Source organism: Toxotes jaculatrix, chromosome 3, assembly GCF_017976425.1.
Source record: "Toxotes jaculatrix isolate fToxJac2 chromosome 3, fToxJac2.pri, whole genome shotgun sequence".
In the NCBI taxonomy this organism is placed as follows: Eukaryota; Metazoa; Chordata; class Actinopteri; family Toxotidae; genus Toxotes; species Toxotes jaculatrix.
This window is the reverse complement of record NC_054396.1, coordinates 5,635,162-5,649,534: the sequence shown is the minus strand read 5'-3', so window position 1 is coordinate 5,649,534 and position 14,373 is coordinate 5,635,162. Positions and strand designations below refer to the sequence as shown.

At 41.6% G+C, this 14,373-nt stretch overlaps 1 protein-coding gene across 1 annotated transcript in view; it reads right to left on the bottom strand.

Annotated features, from left to right (window-relative positions):
* Positions 1-498: 498 nt before the first annotated feature.
* The window catches only part of cntn3b (contactin 3b), a 39,526-nt gene continuing 25,651 nt past the window's right edge, over positions 499-14,373 (bottom strand). The window contains exons 11-22 of the mRNA XM_041033820.1: positions 12,626-12,753; positions 11,271-11,446; positions 7,990-8,107; positions 6,985-7,143; positions 6,697-6,846; positions 5,237-5,307; positions 4,611-4,845; positions 4,078-4,187; positions 2,599-2,785; positions 1,391-1,503; positions 1,130-1,295; positions 499-590 (exon numbers count right to left, since the gene is read on the bottom strand). Of these exons, the coding sequence (XP_040889754.1) occupies positions 499-590; positions 1,130-1,295; positions 1,391-1,503; positions 2,599-2,785; positions 4,078-4,187; positions 4,611-4,845; positions 5,237-5,307; positions 6,697-6,846; positions 6,985-7,143; positions 7,990-8,107; positions 11,271-11,446; positions 12,626-12,753 (1,705 nt within the window). The remainder of the gene's footprint in view (positions 591-1,129; positions 1,296-1,390; positions 1,504-2,598; positions 2,786-4,077; positions 4,188-4,610; positions 4,846-5,236; positions 5,308-6,696; positions 6,847-6,984; positions 7,144-7,989; positions 8,108-11,270; positions 11,447-12,625; positions 12,754-14,373) is intronic.

Sequence of the window (14,373 nt, the reverse complement as noted above, 5' to 3'; positions counted from 1 at the left end):
TGAGATAGTAAAATATGAATGCAACCGATGATCTTAGGCTAATCTTTCTGCTGAGAAGATAAATTCTTGTGAGTACAAAACATTTTTATATAGGGTTGAAGAAACCATAAAGCAAGCAGCCTCTGTCAACTACTTTGGTATGGACTGTATGTGTAAAATGGGTTTTAAGGCATTAGTATCTCCAGAGATACTAAGAAGATAAGTCATAGAGACATCATAACTTCTAAAATGAAACCTAGAGCATGGCGGCACTTATGACACTTGAAGAAATACCGAAAGATATCATGCACGCAAATCATCACATCTCTATCTGGTGGTCCTTTAAAAGATGTGGCATGGTCCCTTTAAGAGTTCCACACAGTCCAGTCCTTTCCAGTCTTTCCCAGTCCTTCCAATGAAGCCCGGGCCGTGTGCCAGTCCAGTGGAGGGTTATCTTAGGACAGGCTGACTGAAGGGACGGAGGGGGAGGGAGGGCGCTCCGTAAGCTCTGATTTGACATCACCAGATGGAGCAGAGCAGTGCACTGATGAGGACTGCAGAGAGGTGCAACGGGCTGAGGGGGCTCGTTCCAGAGCCCCGCGCTCCCATGCCTGCAACCAAAACCAGCACAGCAGCTCGTGAAGAACCAGGAGCAGCCCTCCAATCAAAAGAAGAAAACCTGCGCTCTGCTGTGCCAGCCTCTAAATTTCTGACAAGTCATCGTAAATCAAAGGCCAACTGCAAAATTTTTTCCATATCTATATTATTACTGGCTTTCAACAGGAGAGGCTATTTAAGTATCCTGAGAAGATAAAGTTCATATCACATCAAAGAGGAGAGTGGCAAACTGAGCTGCCTCACAATTTTGCACAGCAGCAGGATGGGAGCACAGTGCTGCTTTATATGCTGCAGCGCTGTGCAGCCAGTCAACAAGGAATAATAACCCAATGGCAGAGATGGATGACACCGCGCACGCATTTTTAAAAAGGTCGCTTTTCTCGCACTCAAAATAAGTCTATTACACATGGTTGGAAAGGGATGCAATGGAGCCAAATTAAATGTTCTCTCTAAATTATTGAATCCTCACTTAAGCTGAATCAGTGGTCAAAAGGAAGAGAATATGAAGAAGGAAAGAAAACAGTAAACTCACTTAGTTTGTGGATGTGGATGGGTTCACTGCCCACACCTTCGCCGCCCTCACTCGTGGCCTTGATCTGAATGAGATAGTTGTCATTTGTGGAGAGGCTGAGCTCCATAGTGGTTTTGTTAGTCAAGATAGTGTTAATGTCATTGTAGCGATGTCTCTTCAGCAGCACCTGAGGCAAGAGGGGGTGACGCAGAAAACTAATGTAAAAAACGTCATCCTTGATTATGGAGATAAATCAGAGCTTCGCAGCGAACTGGGACCCACCAAATATCCAGTGACCTTTGACTCTGTCTCCATGGCTACTACAGGATCCCAGTGCAGCGTGAGTGTGGAGCCAATCATGGTCCATTGTATGTTGAGCGGAGCCCGATCAGGAGCTAGAAAAAGGACCAGAGGTAAAGATGTACTGTAGTACAGGGTATGAACAGCTAGTTCCCATGGCTGTCTTTGGAATACACTGTATACAGTAATTTACAGGCTCCCAGTTTATGTAGCAGCTCCACTTGGAGAGATTTTGATATAAAAAACTCATCTTATCAGTCTGAATAATAAATTGTTGCTGCAGCAGAGAACCACACTAATTAAGAGCCCTGAGCCCTGAGAGCTCAATGCACTGCAACTTAAAAAACACATGCAAACAGACAAAGCACAAGCAAATGAAGAAAACATCTTTATCAATTTGACAGCACAGGCACAGCGTTTAGAAACAGTGTGGTAAAGGAAGAAAATATCCAGAGCAAAAACAGAAAAGAAAACTGAAAACAAAAACACCATAGTCACACAGAGCTAAGTGAACAAAAACGAACAAAAACAACAGGTTTAGTCCAGGTGGCTTAAGAATTTTGAGCATGAAAGTCCCTGGTTCGAATCCTATCATCTCTCCACTGCTGCCGCCTAATGAAGGTATAAAATAAACATTTTCAAAATGTTGCATATGTGTTTTCAAATTGTGAAGATGTTTTCTTCACGTGTGCGTTCTTAAGCTGCAGTGCAGTGAGTTCTCAGGGACTTCCATGAATTTTCACTATTTTCTCAAGCAAAAGTGTAGCGCCAAGTACTGTGCCGTCACTGGCAGCAAATTTCTGGACACAGGAAATGAAACAGTGAAATAGCCAGAGATAGCTGCACCCTAATCGTTTTGGAGTCATGAAACATGAACAGTATTTACTTATATTTCAGAATGTCTGTGGGTCGATGAATCCCAAAATTTCAAGAATCTAGATTTCGCAGCACTTTGTCCATTTTAAATACCTGAATTGTCACTGTCGCTACATTCAATTCAACCCACTGATTTATCTTTTTATTGGTCTTTGTTCTATTCCAAGGTAACTGGAAAGCACAACGAACAAAGCTGAAGAACCGCTATGCCTATCTTGTTGAGGACATTACCATGTCATTCGAGTGGGGTTGGCATGGTTCGTGAACGGGGAACATTTAGAAATGACTTCACTGCCTATGAAGAATGGACTCACGTGGTTTCTTTGTGGTGGTGTTGATGGGTGCTGACTGCGGACCAGGGCCAGCTGTATTGAAAGCAGCCACAGAGAGGTAGTACACTGTGTTAGCTTTCAGCCCTGTGATGTTAACCAGCGTGTAGTTTCCGGATATCCGCACTTTGCCAACAGTGTCTGGCTTGGTGTCGTCTTCCCAGTACACAACCTGTTGTGTAGAAAAAAAAAAAAAAAGAAGTCGCAAACAGCCAGATTCTAGTGGTGCATTTCACTACATTATTTAAATTCATATTCCATCATGAAATCTAAAATGCTGCTTGTATTACAGAGGTGGGAGGGGGGGAGTCATGATGAATAATAAATTTTTCACGAGTGGAGTCTCAATTACTGATGCACATCCTCTCAACCACCCCGGTCATATCAACAGGACATTAGTGGGTCATATGATAAGTGACCCAGGAGAGAAAAAAAAAAAAAATCATAACAATTGCCTGTTTTGTTCATGAAGACAACCATAGCTCTAGATATTAAAAGTAAGGATGTTATGGATAAATATGTTACAAATATTCTAAAATGCTTTATGTGTACTAATAAATCACCACTTTCTACAGCAAAAACAAGATGTAGAGTTTGTTTTCCTTCAGGGTAGTAGCCTTCAATTAAGGTGAAATGATATTTGATAAAGCAAATGGACCAAATTGCCACTTGCTTTGGGGCATCTTCAATATGCATGTGTCTGGTATTAAGTGACATAAGAGTTAAGTCAATAAATAATTTAATTGGAATGTGAAGTGTGCCCTCGGGAATACTCCTGCTATTCCATCTCCCATAAATTACTGTATTTCAAATTTGTAATCAGTAAAAGATGTGTATGATAAGCACCAGTGTTGAGTTTACAGTAATGTAATCTTTTGAACAGTAATAAGTGATCACATTAAACTGAAACTGGATTGCATTTGCAATCCTAACAAACATCTAATTAAAGCCTGAGAGTCACACATATGCAGACCTATACTGTTGGTGGCCTATTGAGATTCAGCAGCTTAAATCCACTTCAGAACCACGTTTGGATAAATGAGCCCTGTTCTGAAAGGACAATGTGGCCAGCGCTATGGCAACTGGAGAGCTTTGTGCCGAGGGCCAGAGGTGACAGATATTGAAAGAGCACCGGGGGGGAAAAAACAGCAAAGCCCTCTTTGCATTCTTGAAAGGATGAGGGATTTTATTTTCCTCTGGTGGGTTTGCTGCTGGTGCGCTAAAGTGTTGAGGTCATTTCATGATATTATTACGCTCAAAACAAAATCTGTGCTGAGATACATGAGAAGATATGGTAGAATATTATAAGTAAAAAAAAAAATGGGAAAGGGAGAAAAACTAATTTAAAGAACAATGAAAGGATGGTTACGAGCTGATAAACAAGCCACAGGGAAAAGCTCAATTATCATGTTATATAAAAAAAAAAAAGAAAAAAGAATTATTTTGTAGTGAGTCATAACATACCTCATATCCAAGCACTCTTTCAGGGATGGCAGGGAGAGCTTCCCAGATCACTTCAATTTGTGCTGCAGACACACTTCTAGCCCAAACCCTCTTAGGAGCCACACTGGGGACTGCAGAAATAGAGCGCTGGTGAGAATCCCACAGACTCATCCAACACCATCACACACACTAATAGCAATAAAAGGAAAGGCACAGAATAGACCTGTAGTTTCACTGAAAAGCTATTTCCCCCGCTCTCTTCTAATGGGATCTGTGACTGACATAAGGGAAGACTATCTGCCCAGCAAATTCAATTAACGGGATACCTCCCTGACAGCACGGTGTGGTAAGTGTCTGCTAGGATTTCCTGTAATCTACCAGCATGATAACTAATATCAAGCTGACATTCCCAGCTTGAGAGGGGGAGGGAAATAACAGCACAGGAACTAAAAAACTCATTTCATCATTACTATTCAAGGTCACAGTCGTAAGGAGAGAGATTATAGCTTATTTAAGCATCGCTTTCTGCTGCTGGGCTGTGAAGTCTACTGTACCTTCCTCTGCTGAGTACACTGTGGCAATAGAACTGAAAGGCCCCTCCCCTCGGTTGTTGTACGCCCCCACTTTCACGTCAAAAGGCGAGAAGGGTGGGATGGTGTCATTGCGGAAGACGTAACGTGCCACACCGGTTGTGGAGATAACCGCTCGCGTCCACGTGACTGTGCCCACAGGCCTGAAGGCGATGATGTAGCCGAAGCCCTCTCCGTTCTGCAGTTCCTCGGGCACAGGCTGGGAGCGAAACACAAAACTATAGTGATATTAAAACGCATACAGACAAAGACACAGACAGGCCCGTCTCTGCACTGTACCTCCACAAAGGCTTCTGTGATTAGTCAGAGCCTCTTTCTTTGTCGTTACCACCCAGAACACTCCACAGTCACCTTTTACCTTATCTTTTCCTCTTGCATGGCTATGTAATTGTGGCTAAAGTGCAAAACTCTTCAAAGGAAGTGCTCTCTGTCCCTGCTTTTGGAGGGAAAAATGGCACTTGGAGGCTGAGCCAGAGGAGAGGTGTCTCGCTCTAATGTGGGTCATAAAATTGCTCCGTTCAATTCTGCACAATTAAGCAAAACCATTACTGGGCGATGGAGAGAACAGTAAAATGTGACAGATGACTTACCTCCCATGTTATCACTAATTCAGACTTTGTGCCGCCTCCACCTCCGACATCAGTGGGAGCTGTATCAGGAACTGAGAGGTAAAGCCCAGAGGGGAGCAATTAGAACACAGTTTACAAAGCTCAACGACAAGCCTCAACTGTACTTGTAGCCTTATGACAAGGCTGCCTGCTGCAGATACTGTCTTCTATTTTACACCCCACAAATCCCTCACTCTGTGCAAACACAAACATTTCAGCGAATAGTGAATTACTGATATTGCCCAAATGTCACTGTACATAAACCTCAAGCCAAGATTTGTAATTTTTGCAAATGACATTCGACTCAACCCACTCCATTCCTGTTCCCACTCAGCTGTTTGTGCACTGCAGTGTGATGGCAAAGCTCATAGTGTAGGTGGAGAAGCAGTTGTGTACGTCCTTATGGTATCCTTTAGCAAGTGAAGCATCACATTTAATGTGTCATATCAGCAAACGGTTGAAGCAGCATTTATGTCTGATGCTCGTGTGTGAATGCCTAGCAGGGTTTAATCCTGGGAATTAAGATCCTGATTTTTCTCCGGGAATTCTCGCCTAAATCTGCTCCCGCTTCCCGAAAATGGTGATATTTATATGAGAAATCTGTCGGCCCCAAAAATTTAGTGTTGGTCAGGCTCTAGTGTGTATGCGCTGTGTGTTTGTGTATTATAGATTGAATACTGAAACAAAGAAGCTAAATCTCTCTAACTCTAGCACATTACAGTAGCAGCTATATTCTGACCTTGAAGTGCCATTATTAGGACAATGCAGCCGTTTAAGAATAATGTCTAAAGGTCAGCATTTACTGCACATCTCCAGCACTGACAGTGGTGTGTAACCATTCAAAAAAGCTTAAAAAACATAGTTTGCATTGCTTAAATGGTGGAAGGTCACACACACACACACACACACACACTGACCTCTCCGGCATCACAAAATCTGTCACATATGTTGGATTTCACTTTTCATTATGATTTCATAATGAAAAGTGACTATCTACAGTTTCCATTAGAATGCTATGCTTAGTGCAATTCTGGCACGAGTTTGGGGCTTTGCTGAAACATTAGTCCTAATCATCTGTTTATTGGCCACAACTGTTTGTATGTATGCACATGCTTTCCTCTGACTTCATTAAAAACCTGCTGCTGTTCTACAAATTCAGTGCACATTTTACACATCGGAAACAGCACCAGTACACCACTTCATTAATTATTTAAATCTGCTGATACAGGGACAGAATCAGTCAGTATCTAACATTCATTTTCCTTCGGCATAAGTATAGGTAAACTAGTAAAATCCACTATTTTTATTTTAATTATCCATTATCCAGACTTCGGTGATTAAAATTTCATTTATGGTAATAAATAAATATAAATAAATAAATAAAAATAAGTAAACCTCCACATTACTGTCTATGTGTTCGGTGTGTGTATAGTTTTACATACTGGCGTCCTCCGTCCTGGTCTTGGCCGAGGGCGGGCTGGGCTCTCCCAGGCCTACGTTGTTGCGAGCCACGACCCTAAACTCGTACTCTACCCAGGCATTCAGACCCACCACTGTGGCTGTCAGCATGTTCCCATTGACCACCTCCGGCACTGCAATGTGGAAATGAGACCCAGAGAGAATCAGGCTACCGCACAACTGGACTCAGATTGAATGATAAATAAATAAATACCCACATAAGGACCCACATGAATATTACAAGGGGGACAGGAGGGAGCGTTTCATGCTACCTGTGTCAACAGCCTGCCAGCCCACAGTAAAAGGCGTTCGGGCCTGGATGATGTAGCCAGTGATGGGGCTGCCGTTGTCTCTTCCGGGAGTCCAGGACAGCTGGGCCGTGCTGTCTGTGATCTCCTCCACCGATACTTTGTCCGGAGGACCTGGAGGACCTAAATCAGTCGGATGAAGAGGAGGGTGAACATGAGGTCCAAGAAGCCCCCTCACTACACACATCTCAAGGGCATCACGCTCCCGTTCATTCTGGGCTACATCCTTGTTGTGTGCATACAGGGGACTTTATTCACTGTGTGTGTGACGTGCAGAGCTTCTAAGTCATTACTGAACATGGGATCACTAGTGCAGAGATAACATGGATGGGATCATTTATGACGCTACGGGGGGGGGGGACAGACACCAGTGATAAGAACAAAATAAAGAAAGAAGAGAGAAAGAAGGAAGCGAATGTTTGTGACTCTTTTACACGCTCTGGCGTTACCATGTTGTTTGCTCCGCGGCTCCATTATTCAGACGTTTTCCATGATATTTTGCCGATGTGTAAATGAGCCAATTATAGTCATTTTCTGTGATAAACATTGCCTTCTCAAAGCACCTGGGACAGCTATTACAGTTTGTTAAGGGCATGAATACCAATGTAAATCACCAGAGATAAGGCTGCACACTGAGCCAGACACACCGAGCACATATCAACAAACCTGAAAGTCATACATGCCAGTGAGCGTGTGCCATTTTTCACATTTCAGCAACACATATATAATGTAAACAGAAGCTGACATAACTCTGACTGAGGTAACATCCAATTTTGCTTTCCTTTCACTATATACAGTATTTACAAGAAGCCTTTGGGAGTTTTCACATCTTTCTCTGTCAGACTTCTTACGCCTTGAATGCTTCTGCAGACGCCTCAACACCACATCATTCTACAGTAAATATACTGTGCTCTGTGTTCATACACCAGTGTATGAAAACAAGCTCTTGAATTAAATTGGTTCTCTTACCTTTGACGACCAAGATTGCAGAGGTGGACAGGCTCTCCACATCAGTGTCAATAACACAGACATACTTCCCGCCATGGTTCAGCTGAATGTTACGAATCATCAGATCCCCTGATATACTCTAGAAGAGAATATTATTGTTGAAAAAATACAGCTAAGTAAGAAATGTAGTTTGGTTTCATCACTCAGCTTTTGGCTCTGGGATGTTTTAACATTTATAATGCTTTGCACAATCGCATCGTCTCCAGGCCACTGATTTTTGCATCTCTTCAAACACCAACAACAGACATGGCAGATGTACTTTGCACAAATAATACTTTTGGCTGTCCTTCAGGCGCTACCCAACCAACCATCACCCCCCCCACCCCCACCCCCGACCCCCCCCTACAAACAGCTACCAGCTATAAGCAGGACACACAAAACAAACATAGTGCAGTTAATTGGCAAGACAATCCTAATTATTCTGTAATTACATAAGCTGAAGCAAGTGTAGGGAGTACACAGTCAGTGTAAAGAGCAAATATTGTTTTACACAAGCTGCATGCATGTGGCTGCCATGAGGGAATAGAACAAAACATCACAACAAATACTGTACTGAACTTTTTCGTCTGTGTAAGGACAGTTGTATTTTTTGTGGTTGCACAAAGGACAGTTTTTAAAGGATAAGGCTGGTGTTACTCTGGTATGACTATATACTACTGTATTTTTCTTAATGTGAACAATTCCCATGAAAAGAAACAAAACAAACAATGGGTTAGTCTGACTCTCAATTTCTAACATCTTCTTTACCCTGTCTGGAAGACTCAGCCTCAAGCCAACTGATTCCTACTGAAGACATACATTTTTCAAAACAAATACAGTCTGTCGTTGAAGTTTTAAAAAGGCTCAGCAATGTAAAAAAAAAATAGCTGGACAATGTCGTTTTAATCAAATGTTACTTTTCTGCCATGGATTAATACACATTTGGTATGCAAGTGAGTATTTACTGCACAGACAGTATAGAGAGGGACTGACTCAAAATAAACTACAGTGCCCATGTTCATTGTAATGAAGGAGCATGTCAGCCAGTGCAACAGTGTGACTCACTGATGTTTTTTTAAATGGCTTTTGGACAACAATAGAGCTCTACGGCACAGAGATATAAGCTATGTCAGGCTTTGGATGCAAAGAAAATACTACTGACCTGTCTGCACAGTGTAATCTTCAGCTGTCTGAGATAAAACTTTACAATTTTGAGGCAAAATCTGTGGTCACCATTCCAAAATGGTATGCAGACAAATTCTCAGACTGTTGGACCCAAGTCTCATAATGTTACTGTAACTACGACCCACATCTACAAACCAGTGCCACATTAAATGGTGCCCATGCACATTTACTGTACGTGTACTGTTGTAACCACACTGGCCTTTATATGGTAAGTGTGACTTTTAAATAAAGGCAAAAATACACATTGCCAACGCTATAGCCAAAGCTTGTGTTTTGCTGTATTTTAAAGACATAAGAAATTGTTGTAGTGCAGTTAACCAGTGATCACACAATCTGACATGTCTAAAAATCTAAAAATTGGGATCCTGACACAGCCTGCAGCCAAGATATTATTAGACTCATCTTGCACAGTGTGACATGCTCTGAACTTTATCAGATTGCTATAGTAGGATCAGTTCATTATTGGTTTTGATCGTCTGGTCTGAATCCTTCACAATAAGAGAAATATAGAATATCAGTGGCCTTATTCTTTAAAATGACAATATGTACACCTGGGTAAAAAAGCAATTTACAGTGTTGTATTAACATATTTGTTCAAACACCATTCTCTGTTCTCATTTTGACTGTGCATAGGGATCTACCTCCTGAAAGTCACCTCTTGAAGTGGCCTGTCACTAAGCATGTCAGCCTGTGAAAAGGAGTGTGCTGCTTTAGAAACGAGTCACCTGGGGGTTAGCCAGGTAAGACTCGCTGCAGTCATAGCAGATTTCATCACCCCCGCAGCTAGTGATCATAGCTTCACTCTGCAGCAACTGGACATGAATGCCCGTGGATCTCTACCTCTCTGAAGCACCTGACAAAGCAGAGCCGAGCTGAATGGCACTTCTATGCGGCCATGGGCTAAAAAGACAACCTCTCCTGCTCTCTTTTCTCTTTCCCCCTTCCTTTCATCTCCTCTCCTATCCCCTGACAGTCTCTACTCGCTGCTCGCCATGTCTGATTTTCTCTCCAGTGTCAGCCACCACCTGGCCGACCTGAGCGCTTGCAATTTGAAAGCAAGGCGTCCTGCCTTGGCAGGAAGGAAGCGATGAGGCATATTTGCCTTAATCATGTTAATTAATTCATCAGAAGCTGTTGAGCAGGGGGCTGGTAATCTCTCTGGACAGGGGAAACAGGTTCTGTGAAAAGTATATCTCATTGTATGCCTACACACAGTTCAATGTCATTAGTAATTGCCTTTTGCTTTCATGAAGATATGAATTTGGCATGTACACAACACGTTGAGGGCATTCAGCTATGATGCCAACCTTTATCACGTGAATGGCAGTGATCAGACTGCTGACCTTGGATGATATATTACACCATGAAAAGCAAAAAGAGTGTGTAAAATAATTTCATACTGACAAGCTCTGGACAATTGCCTCTGCCCTTCATCAAAAGGAACAAATATTCAACAAAGAGTCATCACTTATCATTATTTCAAGACATAAGGATTTCAAATGAACATTTACTGGTGCCAGGCCTGCCCTTGGTGAATGCCAGCCAGCTCATTACTTAATTATTTTGGGGCTCAAGATTCATAAATAGGTATGCAAATTCAATTATGGGAGAGAGAGATGATAAGAAAATGTTCTCCCTTGAGGTACGGGAATTAGAAGTTGAAGGGATGAAAAGTATAAAGGCTTTATTAATGAGGGCCCTCTGTATGACCGAAATGGCATTTCACTAATATATTTTTAGAAGTGTAACACATGGCAGCTCACATAGCCAATTCAAAAGGTAAGTATCCCGATTACCGACCTGATAGTGCCATTCACTGAGGGTTTTATGACATAGAAATGAAAGAATGTAAGTGATTCTTAGCAGATATCACTGTCGTTGATATTCCGTTCACCAGCGACCACAGGGAAACTTTCAAATAGATAAGTCTTGGCATAAATTTCTCTGCTTGGGTATTATTGGTGTTTAAGAAGCCCTTGGCAGGGCAGTAGAGCATACCCTTGCACACCACACAGTATGTCCCAATTAATCCCAGAATAGCCAGAAAGTAGTTGAGTTTAATGCTTGAGATGACTCACCCCGCCCACTCTTTCAAAATGATCGCTGTCTCGCTGGAAGTCGATGAGCTGGCCGTTGAATGCCCACGAGAAAGAGACATCCAGAGCTGGATCGCAGGCAATCTGGCAGGGTAACACAATGCTCTCGCCAACAATAATCTCCATGTTAGTAGGCCTCATGGTGATTCTGGTGGGCTCTGGCCAGACAACAGACGACAGCATACGCATGTTAATATCTCTGCCACGGGAACCTTTAACACCACCGTGACCTCTGCAACTGCTATCTCACTCCAATTCATGGCTAAATCAAGCCACCATCATTAAATTACCCATGGATGTGCGCTTTTCCTGATTTTAATAAGCACTTAAATTCCAAGCCTGTCCATTAGCAACATTTAATGACATCTCTAGTTCGCACTTTATGTTCCCAGATCAATTTGGAAAAAAAAAAATGTTTGAAACAGGATTATAGGGATGGGAGCACATTCCCAATAGTGACTGTGGTGGATTGGAGGCCTCACAGTATGTTGAGGAAAGGTCACAGTAATTAAATTCTATGACATTAAATGGTTCGGCTGTCAGTGTATGAGAAGAATAGAAACTAATGAGAAAACTAAGTCAGGTGGCTACACACACAACAGATTAAACCGGAGGACTACATGAACATGTTATGTCACTGCATTCATAAATAATTTTGTTGCTTGCTTAGCTGCTATTTTCCATAATCTATATTAGCCATGTAAACCTGGTTCTCAATATTACACATGCAATATAACTTGTATATGAAATAATACAAACAAGGTTATTCTTAAGCCATACATTGATGGGAACTGGTTGACCTTTATTTTGAAAGAACTGAAAGGAAACCAACCATTTCCTCTTTTCCGGTCTTTGTGTTAAGCTAAGTTAGCCTTCTGCCGGTGGTCGCTTTATATTTAGCATACTGATATGAGAGTGGTGTCAGTCAGTCAGCAAATAAGTGTCTTTCTCAAAATGTCAGAAACCTTTCCTACAAAGAGTTTTACCAAAGCAAGAGCTCATATTAATTAGCAGACAGCTACAACTACAGCTAATAAACTCTGCTAACGACAGCCACCCAAATTAATAGATGCTAGTTAGAAATGAGAAGCAGCTTTTGTTTTCCTTTGCTTGAAATCAATCAATCAATCAAACAAACAACCCACTGTTTCAAAATTTACAATAAATCCTGAAAGGTAAATCTACCACCATCGCCAGTGTAAAGTGCATATTGAAAGCTCGTCAGGTGTAGCATAACAGACGTAACCTTAACAAAGGGAGGCAGGACGTATAGTGATAGGTCGGTGAGGCATGATTTGCTTTTTAGGAAGTTATTGATGGAGAAGAGCGGGGCTCACCAGTGATAAGCAGCCTCCCAGTTGTGCTTGCTGTCCCAAACTGGTTCTTAGCGATGCAGGTGTAGGTGGCTGCGTCCCGTTTGGTTACATTGGCAATCTTTAATGTACCATTAGGAAGCAAAGTAATCCTGAGGGAAACAGAACAGGGAAGCAAGAAACAGCTTTTTACTGAACTGACCGAAGAGAGTACTGTTAGACTGAAGTGCTGAGCTTTCTAGTGCATCTGTTTGTAGTCATTATTTTGTGCTGATATTCAGTATCTTCACAGGTGACTGTTTCCTTGTAGTAAGTTTACCGTACAGTGTTTCTACCAGAATCGTGTTCTTGACAAAATGGAAAAAGCCTCTGAAAACACTTTGACCCTGGTACTTTAAAGCTCTCCCCTAGAATCCAGAAAAATGAAATTCTTTGAGGTGGGTTAGCAGCAGGCAGGATGACCCATCACCCTGATTCAGTGGTAAGTTAAACTCACGGACACATTACTAAATGAAGAAATACTTTTTAAAAAGCTTCACTGAATAACTCAATAATAAAACATGCTTTACAGGCTTTACACTGCTAAGGTCAGAGAAGAACATCTATCATGCTTGTGGGGGGGGGGGGGGGGGGGGGGGGGGGGGGGGGGTCACATACTAGTTGGATGGATATTTAATATAAAAAAAAAAAACTAAGATATTCTATAATAAATGATATAATACAGTGCAGCAAGTGCAAGTACATCCCCTGAAAAAAGTACACTGTTAAGTTTATAACCAACAAAGTGTTCAAGGCAGTTCTTCAAAACATTATAAGGAATAATCACACAGATGTGATTCAGATTAAAAACATGTCCTTTCATATTGACAGTTGATTGAAGTTAAAGTAAATGATGACAGACGGCATGTATTGCCATGTTTTGCTTGGAAAAAGCCATCTTCTGAAAACAGGATCAGATTTTGACACACTGAGGGGTTGGGTCACGTAAAGCGAGACTATGTAGACCCTACTGTGGCCAAAAGTCTCAATTTCTGTGGTAATACTAAATGCTAAAACCTACTGTATCAGTTGTGCAAATGTTGAACGGGCATGATGTCACTGAATTATAAGATCTGTGTTATAAATTATACAGCACTGTCTCTCTAAACTTTTCTAACGTTAGCCACTATGGTATAAGCTACTGATAATACCAGACCAAATAAGGCAAGTAAAATGCATTGTTAGTCGTGCTTTAAACTACAAAAAAAAGTCTATTTTCACAGTTTTTTGATGTGGTATCTCACCATATGTCCAGGTTTTGGACAAAGATCTTTGCTTCTGACTGTTCTGTTTCCATCCCCACAGCTATCCGGTGGGGAAAGGTGAACAGAATTATGTCTGTGCTGCTCAAAGAATTGAAAAACTACATGGAAAGAAAAAAACTAAAAACAATGTGTCTTTCCAGAAACAATGTCTGGATAAATCATAGACCTAACTGTAAACACTGTTTTCACTGGAGCCCCCTTCTACCAGAGAAATAGTCTCGATAAAAAACTGCTGACAGCGTGTTCTGTAGATTATCCAGAGTAACAAGGGGGGGGAGGCTGATGTTTGAGAGACTGATATCTCTAAATTAAGCTAAAGCTCTCTGCATGGATAGACGCCACAGTGGGTAATTGTGAAAATCTGTCCTTCATAATTTGCGTGAAGCTACCTTTAAATGATGTGGTATTTAGTGAAAAAATGTGTACTCAATTCATTTGCTAAACCCTTCTCCAATTTATAGCACAACT